This window comes from Harpia harpyja, chromosome 1, assembly GCF_026419915.1.
Source record: "Harpia harpyja isolate bHarHar1 chromosome 1, bHarHar1 primary haplotype, whole genome shotgun sequence".
Taxonomy (NCBI): Eukaryota; Metazoa; Chordata; class Aves; order Accipitriformes; family Accipitridae; genus Harpia; species Harpia harpyja.
In genome coordinates this window covers 104422617-104443257 of record NC_068940.1, presented here as the reverse complement: position 1 = coordinate 104443257, position 20641 = coordinate 104422617, and the positions used below count along the sequence as shown (strand labels likewise).

The 20641-nt window shown below is 44.2% G+C and overlaps 1 protein-coding gene across 1 annotated transcript in view; it reads left to right on the top strand.

Annotated features, from left to right (window-relative positions):
• The first annotated feature begins 5410 nt into the window (after positions 1-5410).
• Positions 5411-20641, top strand: part of CRHR2 (corticotropin releasing hormone receptor 2) — a 162700-nt gene continuing 147469 nt past the window's right edge. Inside the window, exons 1-2 of the mRNA XM_052807879.1 lie at positions 5411-5602; positions 19484-19577. Coding sequence (XP_052663839.1) covers positions 5537-5602; positions 19484-19577 — 160 coding nt within the window. The 5' untranslated portion in view covers positions 5411-5536. The remainder of the gene's footprint in view (positions 5603-19483; positions 19578-20641) is intronic.

Sequence of the window (20641 nt, the reverse complement as noted above, 5' to 3'; positions counted from 1 at the left end):
CCAGAGGACAAGGACAGAACAGCACTAGTAACAGCAATGATTTAATGACAACTGTGGTTTGTGATAGGATCTTCTCCCTCCCCTTGCCCCAGGGTGAGATACTTGAGTTGCTGGGATGTATTGCCTTTGTTTTCCCTTGGAGAGGGTCCTGGGCTGAGAGGAGGCTCCATGCCTGCTGGTTTGAACAGGAAATTTGTCTCTGAAACTGCTTTGTCAGGGAACTTCGGGACCCCCTCAGAGCAATGGTGTCCAGGCTGCCAGTTGTTCTTCACAGCCTGCCTGTCAGCTGGAGCAAGGCACCTGAAAGTCTGACTGCAAGGCACCCAGATCGGCATCTCCTGATGTGGCAGCTTTGCTCTCCCCCAGCCAGCTCGGGAAAGAGGAGCATCTGGCAGTGCCTGCAGCCACCAGAACAATTCGCCCAGCCCATATGGGCTTGGTGCTACCTTAGGTTTGTGGGACTCTAGGGAAGCGATGAGCTGATTGCATTGCCTTGGCAATAAGATGTGCAAAACACTAAGCTGGGGGTACTGCCACAAGGAAAAGCCCTGTGTTATTCCATGAGAATACTGTGTCCACATGAGTTCCACGGTACAGAAAGTCAGAAAAATCTATTTTATGCCAAAGGGGTGATGATGCTTCCACCTCATTTTCCTCCTCTCCCCCCAGTCCCAAGGTTTATACTACACCCCAGAGACTCACTATTAGGAGCCATTTCAAACAATGGAACTTTCTTTAAATATCACCATTTTCTCCTCCATCCTACTTAGATTCCTCACTCAAGTGTAATTGCAAGTACTAGCTTGCTGAAGGGGAAGAAACTAAATGCCTTTACTTTGTCAGAGTGAATTCTGTTACACTGAGCTGTGCTCGTTACCAACTCTGCCCACCATTATTTCAGGAAATCATTACATTCATTATTAATAAGAGCCCTCCAGCTAACTTTCCAACCTTGCAGACATTATTCTGGTTTCAAATGTCATCATGTGCTCTTTTCCCTATGGCATTCACTCATTTTGTAAGAAGCAGGGGAGACTCCTCCCATTCTTTTTCCCAGCCTGACCTTTTTCAGATCTGGCATACCTAGATCAATTCACTTGCCTCTTTGAAACAGAGCTGAAACTGATGCAGTCAAAAGGAGACAGGGCAGTACAACACTTTCAGAGATTTGTAGCTGTTCTGAGCTGTCACAACATCTCTGGAAGGAGTTTAACTTTATTAATTTAGGGGATGAATAAAACATCCAATACGTACTTAAAAATGGATCCACTCAGATCCTGCACAAGAGACCTAAAACCTATCTGAGGTCCTGAATGGGGACCCAGTCTGTCCACCGTCCCCAAAAGCCTTATTGCAAATGATTGCATCATTTGATTGCTGACAATAGGAGTAAAACCTGCATTTTGCACTGAGTATAGAGAGAACCTAGATAGAGGTTGAGGCTAGGGTCAGCAGCTGAACCCAGGCTCTTGGGATGTTTTGATCCACTGAAGGTCTAGCAAAAAGTGCAAGCACCACTCTGCATCCAACCAGATGTCTGTGATCACCACATACTCATCTCTTCTTGATGCCAGAGCTTTTTCAGTCCAGGCTCAACTTCAAGAGGAGATACAGAGTGTGCTCATTCAAGATACTCATAGGACAGATGCAGCAGCTGGAGCTCAGCCCCAATAAACTGACCTATTGCTTAAGACCCACAGTGTCCCACTTCTCAGATAAGCACTCCAATCGTGTCATCCCTGCCATCGCTCTGCTGGTAACATATCCATAAGAGGGCTCTGTATCTCACCTGGAAGGACATATTTGATACTTTCTGTTGGTTCCTTTTACTCTGAAACACATCGCATCCCTCTGAAAGGTCATCCAGTATTTCAGAGAGACAAAGTTGGCACCTGTTTCTGTCCGATTCCACCCTTTGTGTACTTATGTCTTGTGTGATGTTTGTGCTTATTATTAAAACTCTTTATCAAGTTACTTAGTTGTATTGTAGAAACTCCTCAAGGTTCCAGACACGGCAAGGTCCTTACTGTGTTAGATGTTACACCAAGAGCTGGCCATGCCCTTCCTCCAGTGAGGATGCCTTCTGTACGGTTTCACCACTGAGAGAAGTCGGAATACTTGCAGGCTTAGAGTTGAAGATATGACTAAGTTGTTTCAGGAGCTTTAAAAAGAAAAAAAAAAAAACCACCACCAAACAAGCAAGGGGGAATCATCCTTGTATGGGCATGGTTGCAAGCAATATCTGAAAGTCATTTGGGCAAGAACTGAACAATTGGATCCATGCCATGATCCCATATGGAGACTCTCTCCATTCAGCTGATCAGAATTGTCACGTTCTTCTCCTGCATTCCTGAATCTCTGCATATTGATCTCATGGGTCTTTGTTTCCTAAAAGAACAAGGTTTATGTTTCATATGCCATATCCACATGCATGAGTGTGTATGTATTTCTGTGTATGTGTCTCTGTCTCCATTTTAACTCTGACCAATTTCACCCATAAAGCCAGACAGTATGATGAATAATCCTTAAAGTTTTGTAAAAGGAGAAGACTGAGAGAAGAGTCCCCAGGCGCACCATGACTGAAGAAAAAGCTGCAACATGAGCTCAGCCCTTTAAAGAACACAAGGGGATCTGAAGGGGAGTGACCTTATAAGCAACGCAGTCAACGAAAAGCTTTGGTTGGACTTTGCAATCAGCTATAAGAGGAAAAGCCCTGGAAACGAGACCAAGGGAATGATTTGTTTAATCCTTAGATAGTCACAATTTGGGGATGTTTTGTTCTGTTTCAATACAGCATTTAACATTATGAGGCTCTGGCTCTGGACAGCGCAATAAACACAGATCAATCATAACAGAAAGCCATGGAGAGGCATGCTGGAAAACCTTTCTGGTTTCAGGGCAGTTGACCTATGTCTGTGCACATGCAGCTTCAGGCTTCCTTTACCAATTCTCATAAGTTCACGTAATCCTGTTGCGTGAGTTTCCAGTCCTGGAGGTGGATGTTTAAATGCAATAAAAAATGGTGCTGGATTTATTCCTCCTTTTGCATTTTCATGAAAGCATTCATATTAATTGGAAGAATGCAACTTTGGGTTATGGTTTTGTTTTCTTTTAATAATGAAAGGAAACAAATGTTGGTGTGCAACTGACAGGGGAGGAAAAACTAGGCAAGCTTAAATATTTAAATGCATTCAAACTGTTGAATAACTGGAGGAAAAGAGAAAATAATGCTGCTTTTTGAAAACTTTTGCTGGTGTGTTAGGAAGATTCCAGGTCTACTAGTGTATATAAGTGCCCGTCTCCTTGCTGTGATATTCACGCTGTATTAAGTGGGATTCCTGCGTGGGATTAGGGTTGTAAACCTCCTTGTATGTGTTTTAGAGAGGGTGGGAAGCTGTTGTTTTACGGCTTTCTGAGCAAATGACAAAAGGCAAAATAATTCAGCAAGGCCCCAAAGAAAGACGTTCAAGTAGGTCTGCTTCTAAGTAAGGCTTGCTAAGCTTTTGCAAACTCTGAGAATTTGTTGGGACTCTTTCCTCTGTGCCACCATGACCTTTATGCCAATTGATTTTGATTTAAAAAAAAGCCGAGGAGGGTGGTCGAAAGGCAGTGTCTCAGGGAGGAAAAGGCACCATCTCCCTGAAAGGAGACCATTGCAACAGGTGACTAGGGCAGGCTTTGCCCATCAGAGGTGATGGGCAGTGTATGACACTGCTCCATGCGGAAATCCAGCAGCTGGGCTGGAAAGGAGCAGGTCATATCTGCTCCTACTCCAGAATTGTGACTGAGGCTTGTGTGCCTCAGGACACGGCTGGGCTTTTGGGGACAGTGCCAGCTGCAGCTGTGGGCAGGTACTGACTGTGATTCACAACACAGCTGGCTGTTCTCTGGAAAGATGGAATGGTGCAGAGGAGAAAAAAATCTTATTAGGCTCATTGCTGGCACTGGGAAGACCAGGGCTTGGCCTGATGCCCACACTCTAACAATACCACAAATGCATCCATTGTATGGAGAGGCCTAGCTGGATGCAGAAGGCAGGGAGTAATTAGTCTCTGTTAGGCCCAGGAACTTATGGGCCCCAAAAGGATTGGGCTTCCAAATCTGTAAGACTCCAATTCCTTTAGCACCAACAGCCACCCTAGGGCAATAGAGCAGAGGGCCAGGAGCCCCCTGGGCAAGTGTGTCAGTGTGCATATGGCATGAAGATATGGGGTGACCTTGTTTTGCCTTTGCTTGCATAGGGGTCCAGTCTGGCAAGTATCCGTAGATGGGAAGAGCAGGACAAATGTCTCTTGTTTCAGAGACCAAGTGCACAAGAAACAGCCACACAGGCTGCTTTTGGGCTGCCTGGCTAGGAGGATGTACATTCCCAGCTGAGACATGCCGTTGGGGAGTCTTACAAGGCTTGGTGCTGGGGAAGAAAAGGCTTCCCATTGCAGCTGGGGAATAGCACAGGGGATGCTCCACAGGCTTGCAGATTTGGGGGAAGGTGCGCTGGTGAATTTGGTGACCAATAGGCTGGAACTCTTTTGCCCCTGGGGTACCCAGCAAGCCTGGAGAATTGCTCCTCATTATCTTGGAGGTGGAGGTCCTCATTGCATCTAGTAACATTGCATCTAGGGCTGGGTGGATGTCCCCTTACTCCTGAAGAATTGGCAGGTGGTTCTCACTGCACACACGGTGTCAGGGAGGATTCCCCCTCCCTTCTCAAGGCTTGTAGGGGGTCCACAATACACTTTGTGCTTGGGCAGTGGGGGAAACCCATTGCTCCTGAATATTTATGGGTAATGGCGTTAACATTGCACCTAATGCCTGGTGGGAGAGGGTGGTGGTGAAGGGATTCTTATTGCTCCTGAAGGATTGGGGGGGGGGGTGTCTGCATTGCACCTAATTTTGGAAAGGGGTACACATTGCACCTAGGGCCTGGGCAGGGAGAATCCTCTTGTTCCTGGAAACTCTGAGGTAGAGAAATTCCCCATATATCTGGGGGGGGGGGGGGGAGCGGAGGAGGATCCCCGTTATTTCTGGAGGCTTGTGCGGAAAGCGTCCCCCTTGCACCCAGTGCTTGGGGGAAAGGGATCTCCATTGCACTTAGTGCTCGGGGAGTAGGTTACCCCATTGCTTCTGGAGGGCTGTGGGCAGTGAAATCCCTATTGCACCCAGTGCCTGGTGGAGGGGGGAACCCCTCTTGCGTTCCGTGGAGGGGGAGAGGAAGGTCCCCCTTGCTCCTGGAGGCTTTGAGGGTCGCGGTCCCCCGGGGAGCCCCCAGCCGCCTCCATCCCCGAGGCATCCTGGGCGGAGGGCGGGCTTGGCTCCCCCGCCCGGCTCCCTCCCGCCCTCCCTCCCGGGGGTTTGCCCTGGGACGCGCCGGCGGCGCTGGGGCTGGCTCCTCGGCGGCGGGCGGGCAGGGGTCAAGGGCAGCAACCGGGGGGAGATGCCAGCGCCGGGGCAGCGCAGGGGCTCCGGCTGAGCGGGCAGCGCCAGCCCCGGGGAGACCCCCCTCACCCCCCACCTCCACCCCGGCCCCGCCGGCCACATGGCGGGGCGGGCTCCGCAGCACAGCCTCCCGGCGGCGGCGGCCGCCGCGCTCCTGCTCTTGCCCGTAAGTGCCGAGGCCGGGGAAAGGGATGGCGCGGGGGCAGGGAGGGAGGGCGGGGGACGCCCCGCCACCGCGGGGAACCCACTCGGTCTGTGAGGGAAAGCGGGGGCTGTGCCCCGTCCCTCACAGGTCCCGCCCGCCTCCGGGGGTGTTGAGGGATCCGTCCCGGTGGCCGTTACCCGCTCCCTCACAGATGCCGCCCCTTTCCCGGGCTCTGGGAGACCCCGTCCGGGCGGTGCTTGACGGCTCCCTCGCAGGTCCCGCCTGTCCCCGGGCACTGAGAGACCCCGTTTGGGGACCATTACCCGCTCCCTCACAGGTCCCGCCTGTCCCCGGGCACTGAGAGACCCCTTTTGGGGACCGTTACCCGCTCCCTCACAGGTCCCGCCCGTCTCCAGGCGCTGAAGCACCCTCTCCCCGTGGCCGCTCGCCTCAGGGTCCCCTCAGAGTCCCTGGGCTGAACCATGGCCCTTCTTGCTGCCCCCTTCTCTGTGAAAGTCACGTCCCTGACCCCTTTCCTTGCCAGAAAAGGCCCAGCACAGGGACCCCACCGGGGTCGCAGCTGCCTGCCCCAGAGGAAAGGGGTTTTCCTGCCAGTGGGTGGCCCTGGCTGGTGCCCGTGGTCCCCACCATCTCGCCCTGGTGCCTCTCCTCGCAGCATGCGCTCAGCATCGGTCGCTCTTTCACCGCAGGGATCGGCAAACAGGGGTGGCGAAGGGCAGGGCTCAGCTCGTGCGTCCATCCAAGTGTTTGCTCTGAGTTTCTCTGGAGTCAAATGTAAGGGAGGCTTTTCCTCGTGGTCCTTCTTCATCACAGGCTTCCTGCTGGGTGATGCTGGGATGAGGTGGAGATAAGCTCGGCCTGTGTCAGACTGGAGTTAAAACAGCTTTCCCAGCCCACACGCCTAAGTCAGGCTGACTTCTTTGGTGGCTTGTTTGTTTTAAGCGATAGTTTTAAGTGTGGTAAGTGATATTTGCAAAACTAATGTGACAGGTTAAGCAGGAGGTACGTCGATCTTGTGCAGAATTTGTAAAGGCTCTTCCCGCAAAATTAAAACATGGCAGTGATCCTTCTGGACTGTAGTGTAATTGGCCCACCTTTAACATTTCCTTAGATAAAGAAAGAAAATCTATTTCCATATGTTCTGTCTTTTTTTTTTTTTCTCTCTGTCTAATTTACAAAGAAAGATAGAGGGAAGCCAGGTCAGGAAAAGCAACAGGCTCCAAAGGCAAGCAACAATTTAATCTTAAAAGCTTTGCAGTAGCTTTCTTAGAAGAGAGACAATATTTTCTCAGCTCCGCCAATGTCTTTTTTCCCCAGTCAGAGATCAGTGCACATGGGATCAGGGTGCCATGGGTCTACACACTTGCTGTTTTCAACTCCAAACCCGTTCTTCCTAATCTTTGTTTCTTAGTCCTTCTTCTCTTCCAGGCTCTGTTTTCCCTTATTGATTTCTTTTGGTCCATAAAAATATTTCATCTTACGTTTAGAGAGGGGGACTTCTTGCCAGTGAGGTTATCAAAAGTACCCAGGTACTGAGAGCTACCCAATTCTTTTTCAATTGATCAAAAAATGTCATGTGCTTCCTGTGTATATGTAATCTATGGACAGTTTTCCCATTCCCCTGTAACTTTGCATTTGAATTATTTATGTAAATTCTGGTAGTTACATTGCTGCTGTAAAAACAAAACAGCTGCATTGAAATTAAAAAAAAAGAAAAAAAAAGTAGCACAGATTAAGAATCAAAGTGTCAAGTTTCCATAAAATGCATTGAGTCTGAGAGAAATGTGTACTTTGAGTGTATTCTGACTGTGCTTATATAGAAGAGCTTGTTTGGATGTCGCATGCTTGCATCTGATAGAGACTTATGTGTATGCCTGTGCGGTATGTGGAAGTAACGCTTTGGAAGACAATCTTCAGCCTCGTATATAGAACAGCTCTTGTTGCTCCAGTTGTAGCAAAACCAGAGCTTTTACTGTTCTTTTGGGGTGTGTTTTCATCTGTGAATGTTGTTGGTAAATCTGTATCTCTGCTTTACAGCTGGATGAAACTTTGCACCAAGAAACTCAAGAGCAATGTTTTAAAACTTTGGCTCAAATCCAAAGCTCTTAAGTTCCTGTTTAACTTGAAAGTACTTGAAAGTTGACTCGAAGTCAATGGCTCTGTTCACATTAGTGGATTTGAGAAAAGGCATAGCTGCTTATGGGAGCAGGCCTTTACGTGATTGAGGAAGCTTAAGTTTTCCCAGCAGCTGAGCAATTGTGTCTTATGGGAGCTGCAGGTTTGCAACACTTATGAAATGAGGCAACTTTCTAGTACAGAATTAGATCTGCCATGTGAAAATGCTGGTGCAGATGACCTGTCAGATTTCACAGGGCTGGTCAGCAAAAGGGTGAAGACTTGCACAGCAGGCTCTGAGATTTATGTTCTCTTAGAGGGTTTCTGTACATATAATACACTAGAAAATACATTTACTTGCATGTGAAAAACAAATGATAAAACAAAGGCATATGAATCTTTTGACATTTTGATATACAGTTCTTGCTGAGTTCACGTAATTTGGAGGAGGGAGGATTATTCATCAAAAACAAAAGCAAAGCTTGCTATAATTCATATGCTCTCCTGAAGCTGTTAAAACAGCCAGAGCAGTTTGAATATATCAGCCAGTGGTGACAAGTTAAATAATATTCCTGGTCTGAGACTGCCAAAATTCAGTCCTACTGTGAATTAATGCAGCATAAACATTTCATCATGAGAAGCCTTTCCCGGTGTAGTATGTTGGCAGGGTTTAAATCTGTAGCCATCTTGTGGTAATTACTGGATATTTGAAGGAGGTAGTTGTATGCAAGGAAGAACGGCTGACGTTGGCTAACTGGTAGTTTTGCCACAAAACATTTCAGTGATACTCATAGCTGCCCTTAGCTAGAAAGAAAGCTGTCTTTAGCTTTTGTTCATATAAGGCATCTGCTTACATATTGTTCTGTGAAGAGCGGAGGAGAAATAATGATTAAGTCCTCTAAATTCTGTGGCCTTCGTACTGCAAAGCAGAGCAATGGTGCCTGCCCTGCTTCTCGCATGCCTCTGCTGAAGCTGGTGGAGGAGGACAGTGCAGGGATCTCATTGCAGAGTGTGCACTATCAGGTGCATGCTTGCTTCGTTTCAGTCTCACAGGTTATATCTCTACTAGTACATTAAGATTGCCAGGACAGCTCTTCAGCCTTCAGGCCAAATGCCAGAGAGTGGCTTGTGCCCCTGCTGTTAAGCTCCTTCAGCTTCTAAAATGGGGAGACTGTGTGCAAACTGCCCATTGAGAATGGTCCATGGTGCAGCCTAACTCCCAGATCATTCCCGGGAGGGAAGTGTTTGAGATACCGCGAGATTGCCTGGGGCAAAAATGTGGCCAGGAACCATTCTAAAAATTTAACAGTATAAATGATTAAGTACTTAAACCAGACTTTTGCACTGTTTGATTTATTAGCTTAGATGGGGTATGCTGTACTCGCATTGCTTAGGGCTCTCAATGAGTGCCTGAGGGAGGCATTTTCCTCTAAGGCAAACTCTTCATTGCTTTGAATTGAGCGATCAGCTTTCTTTGTGTTAGAGATTACTGTGGGATCCTGCTGGTGGTGTGATGATCTGAGAGATTCACAATGAGAAAACCAGGGTAGTGAATGATACCAACTTTTTAAGGAAGTGTGTTTCTGCTTTTTTTTAATTTTCATTTTGCCCTATATATTATTAAACCAAATATTTTAAAAATACTATATTAGAACAAACATTTGCACATTTCTGGATTTTTTTAATAGTTCTGCAGATTTTATTTTTTGGGAAGGGGGGGAGGTGAGCAAATAGGGGTAGTAAAAACAGGCTATGCGTGCTGCTGAATCTGATCCTTTTTAGTTGATGTTACTTTCAAGTTTGCAGCACTTGCAAATCCAACAAGGAGGCTTTGGGGAAAAGCTGGTTTACTTTAGATTAAAATTTTATCCAGTAAATTACATTTTTGCAGGAATTTACTTTTCCAGTCTGTGTCTATAAATTGAAACAGATAGATCAAATCTTGATAATGTACATATCCTTCTTTCTTTTAACCTACACCAGTTTTAATCCCAAATGTAGTCTGTTCTCTCTTAAAGTGCAAACATTAATTCTTGGATGTAAAGCTGGAGCTGTCCAGCGAGCCACAAGGCACCTCCTTGCCTCCTGTAGATATGCAATGACATGTATCAAAGTACTGCATAAATATTGTCTTTGCCTCCTTATCTTTCTATTCGTAACAACCAGCTTTGACAACTAAACACTTCCTGCTGGCTTGCTTTAACAAACTATTTCTTTATACAGAATTACTTTCTTTTACTGCTCACCCTTTTTTTAATCTTAATAGATTTGAAAATAGCTGTATTTGATTTGAGCTGGTAAGTGTTGGGTAGCAAGCTTCATGCATTCTATTTTTTGTCTCTGAAAAGTTTGATAAATTTTGCTGTGGCCCTTATCACAAGAGAAGACAAACAGAAACTAGTAATTTACCATTGTGATCAGTCAGCTAACAAGTACCGTCCTTCAGATAAACAGCTGCTTGAATTTCATCAATCATATCCAAATGTATGAAAATTTCAGTTCCAGTTTCTGGTGCCAGTGTGGGGATAATTGTTAGATGCTTCCTGCAATGCTCTGACATATAGCGTGTCATGCTTTTGTAAGTACTGATCAGTTCTCTGTGTCTGGGATCATTTGGATTGGCTCTCACAAGCAGAAGTTCTGCCGGCTCTGCATCATCTTGACAAAGGCTGTGCTGTTTGGGAAGTGCTGTGGTGGTGACAGGGGCATTCTGAGAAAGCCAGTTCGCAGAGGTGGGTTTCGACATTCTATCCTGACCTCTGGCTCTTGAGTACCTCATTGCTGTGCAAGTGAGCCCACGTTGAGAGTCAGGTGCTGGGAGCGTGCTGCTCCTGCCCATGCATGTCTTGTTCCCCAGATTGACAGCTCTATTGTGGAGCTAAATGGGTGGAGAACTTGGAAGCTGTCCTTCTCTGGGAATGATCAATTAAATGGCATGTGTTTATACAGAAATGCAGCTTGTTTTCACTAAATAAGAAAGAAAATCCATTTGGTATTTCAAGAGCTGAAAAGTACTTCTTCAAAAGAGCTGTAAGAAAGTGAAACTAATTAAAGCTCTGTAAACTTTTGTGTAATCCTGGCTGAATAACTATCCACTCTGGGTTGTGTATGCCATGCCGGGAAAGTAAATAGTGAGCAATGCAGATGGAGATTAAAATACATTAGCTGTCCTCACTGCAATGCTAAACCCTTGCCCTGGTAATAGTAGCTGAAGTGCCAGAGAACTGGAAAGGAGCCACCTGCCTCCGAGGGCTATGGGATAATCTCTCTTGCTGTTACCCAGGTTCCTGGGATGTGGGAGGCTTTCTGAGTGCTGTTATCTCTGCGCTGCCTTAGGTTTTGGAGTGCTGTGCTCTAGCAGGGGTGGCTTTTCCAAGTGGAAAAGAAGGAGGAAAGAAGGTGAAAGTGAATAAAAGGAAGTGTGCTGAAGAGTCCGAACAGGTTGCCTGCAGGGCTGCCAGGCAGGCTCTGCTAGCAGGCGTCTCGGTACATGGACTAAAGTATCAATTCCCTTTGAGTGGCAGTAGCAGACTCCCACAGCCCAGACATAGCTTGGGTTTCAGGAGACTCATGCCAGCAGAAGCAGAGAGGTGGCCTGTGAGCCAGCACCAGTGGCTGTACTTTGCAGTGTGACCATTACAGGCGTAACCTTTCTGCTTGCTCGGTTCCAGTCCCCAGGGCTACTTAGAGGAGCGCTGTGCTCCTGCTGTTTCCTTGTTCTGGGGGCGAAGATGTCCAGGGACCAGTCTGCTCCTTCTGTTGTTGATTGATTCTTTCAAAGCAGAGAGGAAGGCCAGCGTTATCCCTCTGGCTGGCAAGAATGATGTCTCAGAGCACATAACAGGATTTTGGCTAGGTGAGCTCCAAGTCAGATGGAGTAAGGATCTTTCCTCATCCTGCCTCATGCCCTGTCTGCTGGGAGATCAGCTATTTAGTCCACCTTGAACTTGAGAGACCTTCCTAGGTGTAACAAACCCCTACTTTCCTAAAACAAGTGTCTTTTTATGAAAATTTTCTTGCCAGACTTAAAGTATTTCTCTCTTTTGGACAGAAAAAAAAAAGTTAAAAAGAAAATTCTATCTTTAAATAAAAAAATAATTTTAAAATACCTTTTCATAGTATTTGGTATAATATTTTAATTCTGATTATGTGAACAGAGTCCAAAATATTAGAAACATGAGTGAAAAAAACCCTCAAAGCCTCTAGATTGCTGATTATTGTTCAAGATACAGTCTGTAAACTGTTAATTACAGCATTGCCAATAGAAAGGGTTTGGGAGTAAATGTGATCTATTATTCTTTTTACCATAGGGCTATATGTCCTAGAATCAAGGAACTAAAAAAGAATTTATGCTGGAAGGGACTGCTAGAGGTGTTTTGTCCAGCCTCCTTCTCTAGGCAGGGCTAATTCCAAAACCAGATCATGTTACTCAGGGCCTCTTCCAGTTCAGCCGTGAAAATCTGCAAAGATGGAGATTTCACAACATCTCTGAACCTCTCTTCACAACGTCTCTGAACCTCTTTTCCAATGCTTAGCTGTTGTCATGGTGCATAATTTTTTCTTTATGTCCTGTGAGATTTTCCCTTGCTGCAACTTCAGAATGATGCCTGCCTCTTGTCCTTTTGCTGTCAGCTTCTGAGAAGAGTCTGACTCCCCTATAATTCCCCTTCAGGTAGTGACAGACTGTTGGTAGACCTTCTCTTGTTCCAGTCTTGGGGTTAAATTTCACTGTGATATGTGCTTTTCACATACTAAAGGTGAGCTTCAGACAAAAGTTAGCAGTTTAAGGAAGAAGCAATGGATGGAGAGAAAGAAAATTAAGAATAAGCCAGTGAGGTGGCACTGGTAATCAGCAGTGAACTATCATGAAGTCTTGGGTCAAAGGAACATTTTATGGAGGATATAGAGGTACCATTGTTGACATTCAATGGATAGTGAGAGCAGCTATCACTAGCTGATTAAAGTCTCGATCTAGAATGGGAGATGGGTTTTTACATTTTTTAGGTGGGAGCATGCTGGCAGAGACCTGAAAAACAAAGATTAGGAGCTCACATTTGATGAGCTAGAATTAGCAGAACCTGTGAAGGGAGGTCTTGAAGTGTAGTGTCAGTGTGGTAATGATGGATGGGTGAATGATCTTTGCAGAGACTATTCAGGTAGGTAAGAGTTTGCCTGGGAGAGGTAGCTGAGCTATTGGCATTCATTTGGGCAAATGTGACTTTTAAACTTGAGCTACTCTGGATTCCCTGCGTGTTTTGTCTCCAGTGTATAAGTCATCTCATCCTAAAGTGCATCTTTAAAGCAGAAGTGATGGATTGTTCCTTGATAGTGCTTCCTTCTTCCTTCCTCCCTAATAGGAGCCTAAAGCAATGCCTTCTGAAGTGAGTGAGTGAGGTGAATCACATTTGAGCTGCTGAGGGGCTTCATAGTAATGTGAATTGGTTGGAAAGAGTGGGGAAGAATTAGTCACGGGTTTGGTGTGAAGACCTAGGAAAAGGGTAGACATGAAGGCAGGAGTGCTGTGAAGGGCTTGCTCCCCTTCCAGATTCTGAATATGGTGTACAGAGATATGGGGAATGAAGAGCAAAACTCTTTAAGGATGTGAAATTCAAAAGTCATTCCATTAAACAATTCTATTTGAAGTAAGCTGTAGCCTGTGATTCAAATGTTATTTTGCTCCTTTTTAATATCTTATGTTGCTCTGGAAGGACATGGAGGCTTGGTTGGACAACTTCAGCTCATGGGTGGCCTTAAACGGTTTTTCTTTGTATGCTGTGACTCAGAAAACCACTTAGCACATGCACGGTTTTCAGTGGATGAAGAACCTCCCCTCTACACCCTTATTCAGCAGAGCATGTAGGCAGATGCTTAATGAAGGCAGATCTCCAAGTTTCAAAGACAACAGTGAAGTTCAGTGGTGAGCTTAGTGTAGCAGATGTTTGAGTTTTTTAAACTTATTTCTGAATAAAGATGAATTTAATTTCATGCTTAGAACTGCCTGTGTTTAGTTGCTTTATTGAACTGAGGTCCTACTTCCCATTCCATGCAGAATTATGTTCTCTTTCTCCAGACTTCCTGGAAGAGCTGCAGAATACATGCTGGCCTCTAAGATTATAGAGCAATGTCTCCTGGATCATTTGGGGTTCACTAGCTAGTAGCACTGTTTTATCTAGCCGCTTGGATTAACTTAGAGACAAGTAATGACAGGGAGTTGAAAGAGCTGAAGGATGATTCGAAAAGGAGACTGTTTTTCTTGAACTGCGCTAGCAGTCTTTCCTTTTACTGTAACCTTAGCTGGCTCAGGTTTCAGGTTGCAGGTTCCTGTGAAAACTTGTATTTAGACCTTCTATGACAAATGGAAATTATTTTTCTGGTGAACCAGAGCCAAATGATTGTATACTGCCAAATGCCACTGCACTAGCAAAGTTAAGTTACTGAGTTGAGAAAGGCCAAAGATATCTTGAAGCAGAGGACTGACCTTTTTGGTTCTTCAACCAGCAAAGTATTTCCACTGTGCTGGCCCTCTTAGCACTGTCCTTTAATAAGCATCTCTTGTGCATACATCTTGTGTACAAAGTAACCGCATGACAGTGAATATAAATCCATCCTGGCCACAGAAAAGACTACCTTCTCTTCCTCTCCTAGGCTGTTCTCTTGTTTTCCTTCTTAAGTAGCATTCTTCGCTCTCCTGGTTGTGCATATTCCTTCAGGTGATTTGTAGTCAGCAAATATTCTGGCTCTCCTTATTCTCTCCCATGTATTGCCATCTCTTGTTAGAGAGAAAGAGTTTCTCAGATGAATGTTGGCATTTGTTATAAGTTCATTCCACTGAATACCTGGTGTTTTTCCCAAAGCATCTGTTTTCACACACAAGTACTGATGATGGCAGGAACCCCTGCCATCACTTGCCAGATGCCCCCCTGCCCTGGAAACTCCCTAGCTGTATTTGAACAGAGTATGGGTTTTGTCAAGGAGGTGTGGGATTTGCTTTGATTTTGCTGCATTGAGCTCTTTCACTAATTATATTTTCATGGTTAAGTTAGATGCATGTGTTTCCCTAAACTGAGCTTCTGTGGACACAAAACAGTGTGGTTTTGCATTTGATTGGACTGCTGCTCTGAGACAGTCCTTCCCAAATGTTTAGGTGAACACTTGATCTCATGGTAGAAATGGTGCATTTGGAAAGCTTAACTTGATAAGATTACCTTTGAGTGAGGAGTATTTCTCAAATTAATTTATTGGAAATGTCTAATTAAAGAACTAAAAATTAAATACAGGTTTTCTTTTTTTTTTTCCTTTCTTTTTAGTTCTGGGGCAAAACTACGAAGCGGCAGCTTTCTGTGTGCTGAAGGCAATTTCACTGCACTGTTGATGTTGAAACAAGGTAGAACTTAAGGCCTCAGCACTCCCAGATGTTTTACCGAAAACCCTGGGAGGAGGTGCAGCTGGAGTCTTAACAGCAGTGCAACTTCACAGAAATGAAGGGTAGGCATAAGCATCCTCCTAACATCATCCATGCCGTTACCATAGATGTCTACTCAGGAGGGGAGAGTGCTTTGCCTTTATCAGGAGCACAGATGGCTAGTTTAGTCTCTAGTTTAGACTGAGACTTCATTTTTATGTGGCAATGGAGACATGAGATGGATCCTTCTCTTGTCATGTGTGGACTGAGGACATGTTTTGTGGTTGACAACTACAAAATTGTTTGGTGTTGGAAGGTCACTTCGTCATGCTCAGTAAAAGAAAGAAAATAGTAGTACTCCAGATAATTTTATAAGATGGTTATATGGTCCTGTCTTCTGTAGCCATCACCTCTAAAAATGTTTTTACCTCTCCTTTTGTATTTAATGTCTAAAGAAAATTTAGAAAGGTTCCATCTAAGTTACTCTGTCCTTATAGTGGGTGAGACCCAGCTAATGCAGTCAGTAGAGGTCAGCGACTAATTCATTTCAACTTAAAGATTTAAAATATGGCAGATGAACTGCACCTGAAAAATTCCTACTTCTCTTCCTGAATTACAAAGCAGTCCCTGGGTGATCAGCTCAGCTGTTGCTCTCTCTATTTTGAAGTCTGAGCTAGTTGAGATAAATCCCACTGCTTTTCTGTGAGTGGCTTTCTGATGAGATGGTGTTACGGTTCCACTGCATGGATTTCTCTAGGACCTTGTAAGTATTAGATACTACATTTTTTTAAAAGGGAAAGGTTTTGCTCTGTTACTTTGAGACTATGTCTCAGATGTCAGCACCTCTGCTTTTGTTCAGCATGCCACCAGCAGGTGTTTTACAGGGAGGCATAACAGCTTTTTCTAAAAAGGTGGCTTTTATTAGACAACTAGGATATGGCATCTGGGAATTCTAATATGTGAGAATAGGAAAGAAGAGCGTATGCATCTGTCCATGTTTGGCAGCATTTGCTGCCTCCAGCTTACCTTCTCCATCGTGGCAACAAATGTTGCACTGTCTTGTGTCATCCTGTTCCACTTCAGCTCTTTCCTTTAGTTTTCAGTCATGCTGACTTCATCCACTCTGGTGCTTCTTATTGCTAGATATTTAAACTCACAAGATGCTGTCCATTGTATCTCTGTGGTAGCCCCATGCCTATATTGACAGTTTTGGATCCTATTCGTAGCTTTGGGGGCTTTTTTATATTACTGTAGCCATTTCTTACATGTTTGAGAGAAGAAAACCTCTCCAGTGCAGGTGAATTACAGTACCAGTGTTCATTTGTTTTTTATCTCTCTCTCTCTCTCTCTCTCTCACTGCTTAGTAGAACTCAATAATCTTTCAAACCAGGACTCTGTGTTTATTGTTTTTAAAGTTAAGTTACAAGTCCTCTCCAATCTGCATGAAGCAACCATAAATTCTGGTAGGAACTGAGAGGAGGCAACACTATGATGGGTCAGATATTCTTCTATGCCCAGAGCTCTCCATATAGATCCATTGAGGCATGTTACATATATCATATAATGTTGCATATGTATTTTTATGACTTCATGTTAGGAATTTATGAGAGTACTTGTGTGACAAAGAACAAATTCTGCATAAATAAATGTTTGCAAGATTGGAGCCCTTCTGTTTGCAGAGGAGCACACACTACTATTAGTGTCTTGCAACTTCGAACAATGTAAGGTAGCAATATGTTACTCTCTCTTAGGTTGTTGCCCTTTTCATCTGCTCTTCCCATATCTAGAGGTGATCTTATGGTGAGTTCCTCTGATTGTGTCTTGTAGTTGCATGCCCTCTGACAGAGATGAAGACCTTTCATGGATTAATGAAGAGCAGTGACCATGGCCAAGGGGAAAGGTCTAATGAAATGACCACAAGAGACACAGACGGTGACACACTAGAGCAATTCATCCACTCCTTTTCTGAAAGTCCTCTCAGATGTGAACAGGAAGTTGACCAAAGGCTCCATATATTGTTCTGAAGAGTCAGAACTGGCCTGCAGACTATTAGTTGTTGCCCCTGCTTTAGGAAGTAAAGGACTCCTTTTTACCTTAATCTCTGGCTCAGTGCATTATTTTTATTTGTTCATAAATGTCCTCAGTGGCTCAGAGAAATTAAGATAGATATTTCTGTGCATGTTTCAGGTAAATGTGCAAGGCAACGTAGAACTGATTTGGTGGCAAGAGGTCACGGAATAGTAGCTGTCTTAAGAGAAATGCAGTTTGAGTGAAGTAGTGCATTAGTTACTCAAAGCAACTAATATTTCAAAATATATATACAGTCACAGGCCCAATTATTTATCTTTAAAATTCTACATTACTTAAATGTTTCTTTTTTTGCTGTTCTTTATTATTTTTAAGAGGGTTTTTTTAGGCTTTTGGCACTTATCTGCTTTAAATACAATTTTTAAAAAGTATCACACACAAACTGTTCACTGAGGTTAGCGGAGAGAAAATGAAAGCAAAAGTAACATAATATGTGGAAGGCGCTTTTCCCTCTAGCCAAATGAACCTAAGTTGACCCTAAAGCAAGTGTGACATTTAACCTTTCTTGTTCCTACACATGCTGCGCTAGGCTTGACCTCTGTCTGTTCTTTCCCATCATCTTACGAAGCAGACAGCTGAACATGCAGTGTATTTACAGTACATGGAGATGTCTCAAGTTTCTTCTTTGAAGTGAGACAGTGATTTGGCCTGTGAGGTAGCAGAGGGGCAGAGGGATAGAAGGGAAGAAATGCCTTTGCTATGTCAACTCACGTGACTGGGTCTGACATGAGACATGACCACTACAGAGTTTGCTTTCTGGCAGGCTCGGCTGGAGTTCTGTGCCTTGTAAGATGGCATTTCCCCTGACTGCAGAACAGAACCATTGCCTTTCTCTGTCTCCTTGACCTGACCATGCATGGTGAGTACCCTGGAAGGCCTTGCTGTGGCAGGCAGGAGTTTGAGTCTTCCTGGAGGAGAAACAGCAGCTTCATGGTGTTTATTTGAAAAGAATGAAGACTGAGAAAGGCTTTTTGTATCTCAAGACTTCCTATTTTGTAAAATAACAGCAAAGTGAGAAATAGATAGAAATGTTGTTGTACAAAGAACGGTTGTTCTTTAGAGACCAACATTGCTGATGAATTCTATTGTCATTATCATTTACTCCACTTCTTATTAAGTGACAAGGAATTCAGTGACATAAAAAGGGTTCTGCAATCACTTAACACATCTTAAAGCACCGAAATGTAATGTCAGCATTCAAGGAGTATGGTCATTTCCCTAAGTAAAAGCTGCCTGTATTATGTTAGAGTCATTCTGCATAAATAGAAAAGCAAAGGCATTTTGTGTCTTACTGCAGCTTTATATCCCCTCAGAAATAGTTAGGAAGATTTTGTTTCATAGGTTGAAAATGGAAGTTTCTGTCATTGATGTGTCACTCCTGAATTTTCTCACCACGTTTAGTTCTGCCTTTCTTAAAGGACTTTTCAAGAGCTTCTCTTGCTCCAAGCAGTATCTGAACTCAGCTGTATGTTGAGATGTACAGTTCTGTGGGCTTCTCTCCTCTGTCTGCAGTGGGCATTTCAGTATTTTCATTTTTGAGTGTGAAAGTGACAACATATTCCTTGGTTTCAACTAAATATACTTATCCTAAAATTTACTTGGAGATGTACTATTGTCCTGTACTGAACTTGCAGCTTTCTTGAAGTGCCCATGTTGATATTATTGCTCTCTTTCTCACTAGCATTTGCCCTCGGTGGAGGGCTCAGCACTCTGAATTCTGAGGGTCAGAAACTCATGTCTTTTTTTACTGGCTGAAAAGAGCCAAGGATCCCCTTATGGGGATGCCTGCTTTTCCTATGCAGTCAATGGAAGCACTTTCCTCAAGCCTTCTGAATTGCCCTTTGCCAACTGCTGTCTCTCTTGAATGTGTAAGGATCTTTAGCACCTATGTAACTATTAAAAGTTAGTTGAAAAAATTCCACATGTGATCTTTAATGGGGTGTGATTCATCTTCTCTATTTTAGGCATCTACTTTTAGGTGAGATAAATTGTGTCCTGGTTTTGTTAATGCTATTGACTAGCTCCCACAAGAAGAGGTCCAGAATAGGTGGTTCATTTGTAGTTGCCTACATTTAGTCAGATGAATGCCATTTGATGTCATGGAGCTAAGCAAGTATAACCGTAGATCTTCTCTGTCATGAGGCGATGTCTGTACCTGAACCAGTTATGAATGGAAACTGCTATGAAAGTGCTGGGGATTATTGTACTCATGAATGAGAAAATCTATTCTGTGCTGCTACTTTACTGTTTTGTTTTGTTTCTGTCTGTTCATCCAGATAGTTCTCCACTGTGAATCTTCTGTGAACCTGCCCTTGTCTGTTCTGCTGGAAAAGTACTGTGAAGCTTTGTCAGCCCGCACCAATGTCACAGGTATTTATTTCTCCATTTTTTGTTGACTTCCATTTTCAATGTGTCCTTGCCTCAGGAACATCTTTTCCTGCTGAGATAAACATAGTGCCTCCAGCCTTGGATTTTCATTGGTGACAGCGTACAGTGGTGTGACATGGAAAGAAAACTTTGAATTTTGCACACCTGAAGAGAGCTTCAGGTGAACTAATAATGACAGCCCTTTTTCATAATTTAATCTGTTAAGCTGACTATACTTACTGACTGACATGATAGTTGAAGGTTAGTACAGTTAGAGTGTCTGTATCCAGACTGGTCCAGACTTGTTGCCAAATGCTGTTTGCATTTCTTCAAGTGCAGCATGGGACATCCAGGATGAGTAGGTGAAGGTAGGTGGATGTGCTAATAAAATCCATCCCTTGTGTGGCATTCACTGTAGAAACTGTGATGCTCTGACCGGACTGACAGCTCATATAAGCTGGGGATGAACCTTGGATCATTTCAGCCAGATCAATGGAGTATTTACCATGAAAAACACCAGTTCTTCAAATCAAAACACAGTACATATATTTAACCACAAACCTTTACCATTTCTGTTTCCTGATCCCACCATCAAGTCTCCAACACCTGACTCTAACTTTTTAGGTTAGGACAGAAGGCTTTTCTGACACAGAGGTAGGGCAGAGGCACTTAAGGGCACTGACGGTGGAGTAAAGGAAATATTACATACTCTCTAGAAGGCTAAGGCAGACAGCAGGAAGGAGTGGGCGGAATATGGCGCCTTTGCTTTCCTCATACCAGTTTTTGAAAGCAGGGCAAAGCACTGATTATTGTGCTTGATTCTTGGCTAAAATGCACCAGCACAAACATGACACTGTAAGAGATGTGAAACTGGATCCAGCTTTGCTTCAGAAGTGGGAGAAGCACACTTGGAGCCACTCCTCTGCGGTGTGACTGGGAGGGTGTGCTGCAATGAGTGATGCTACTGGGGGAAAAAGTAAGTTTGTTTCTTTCCCCTTCACTTCTCTTTCCCCCTGGTAAATCTTCATGGAGGGAGGAGTTTAAAATATCTTATAATAATGTAGATA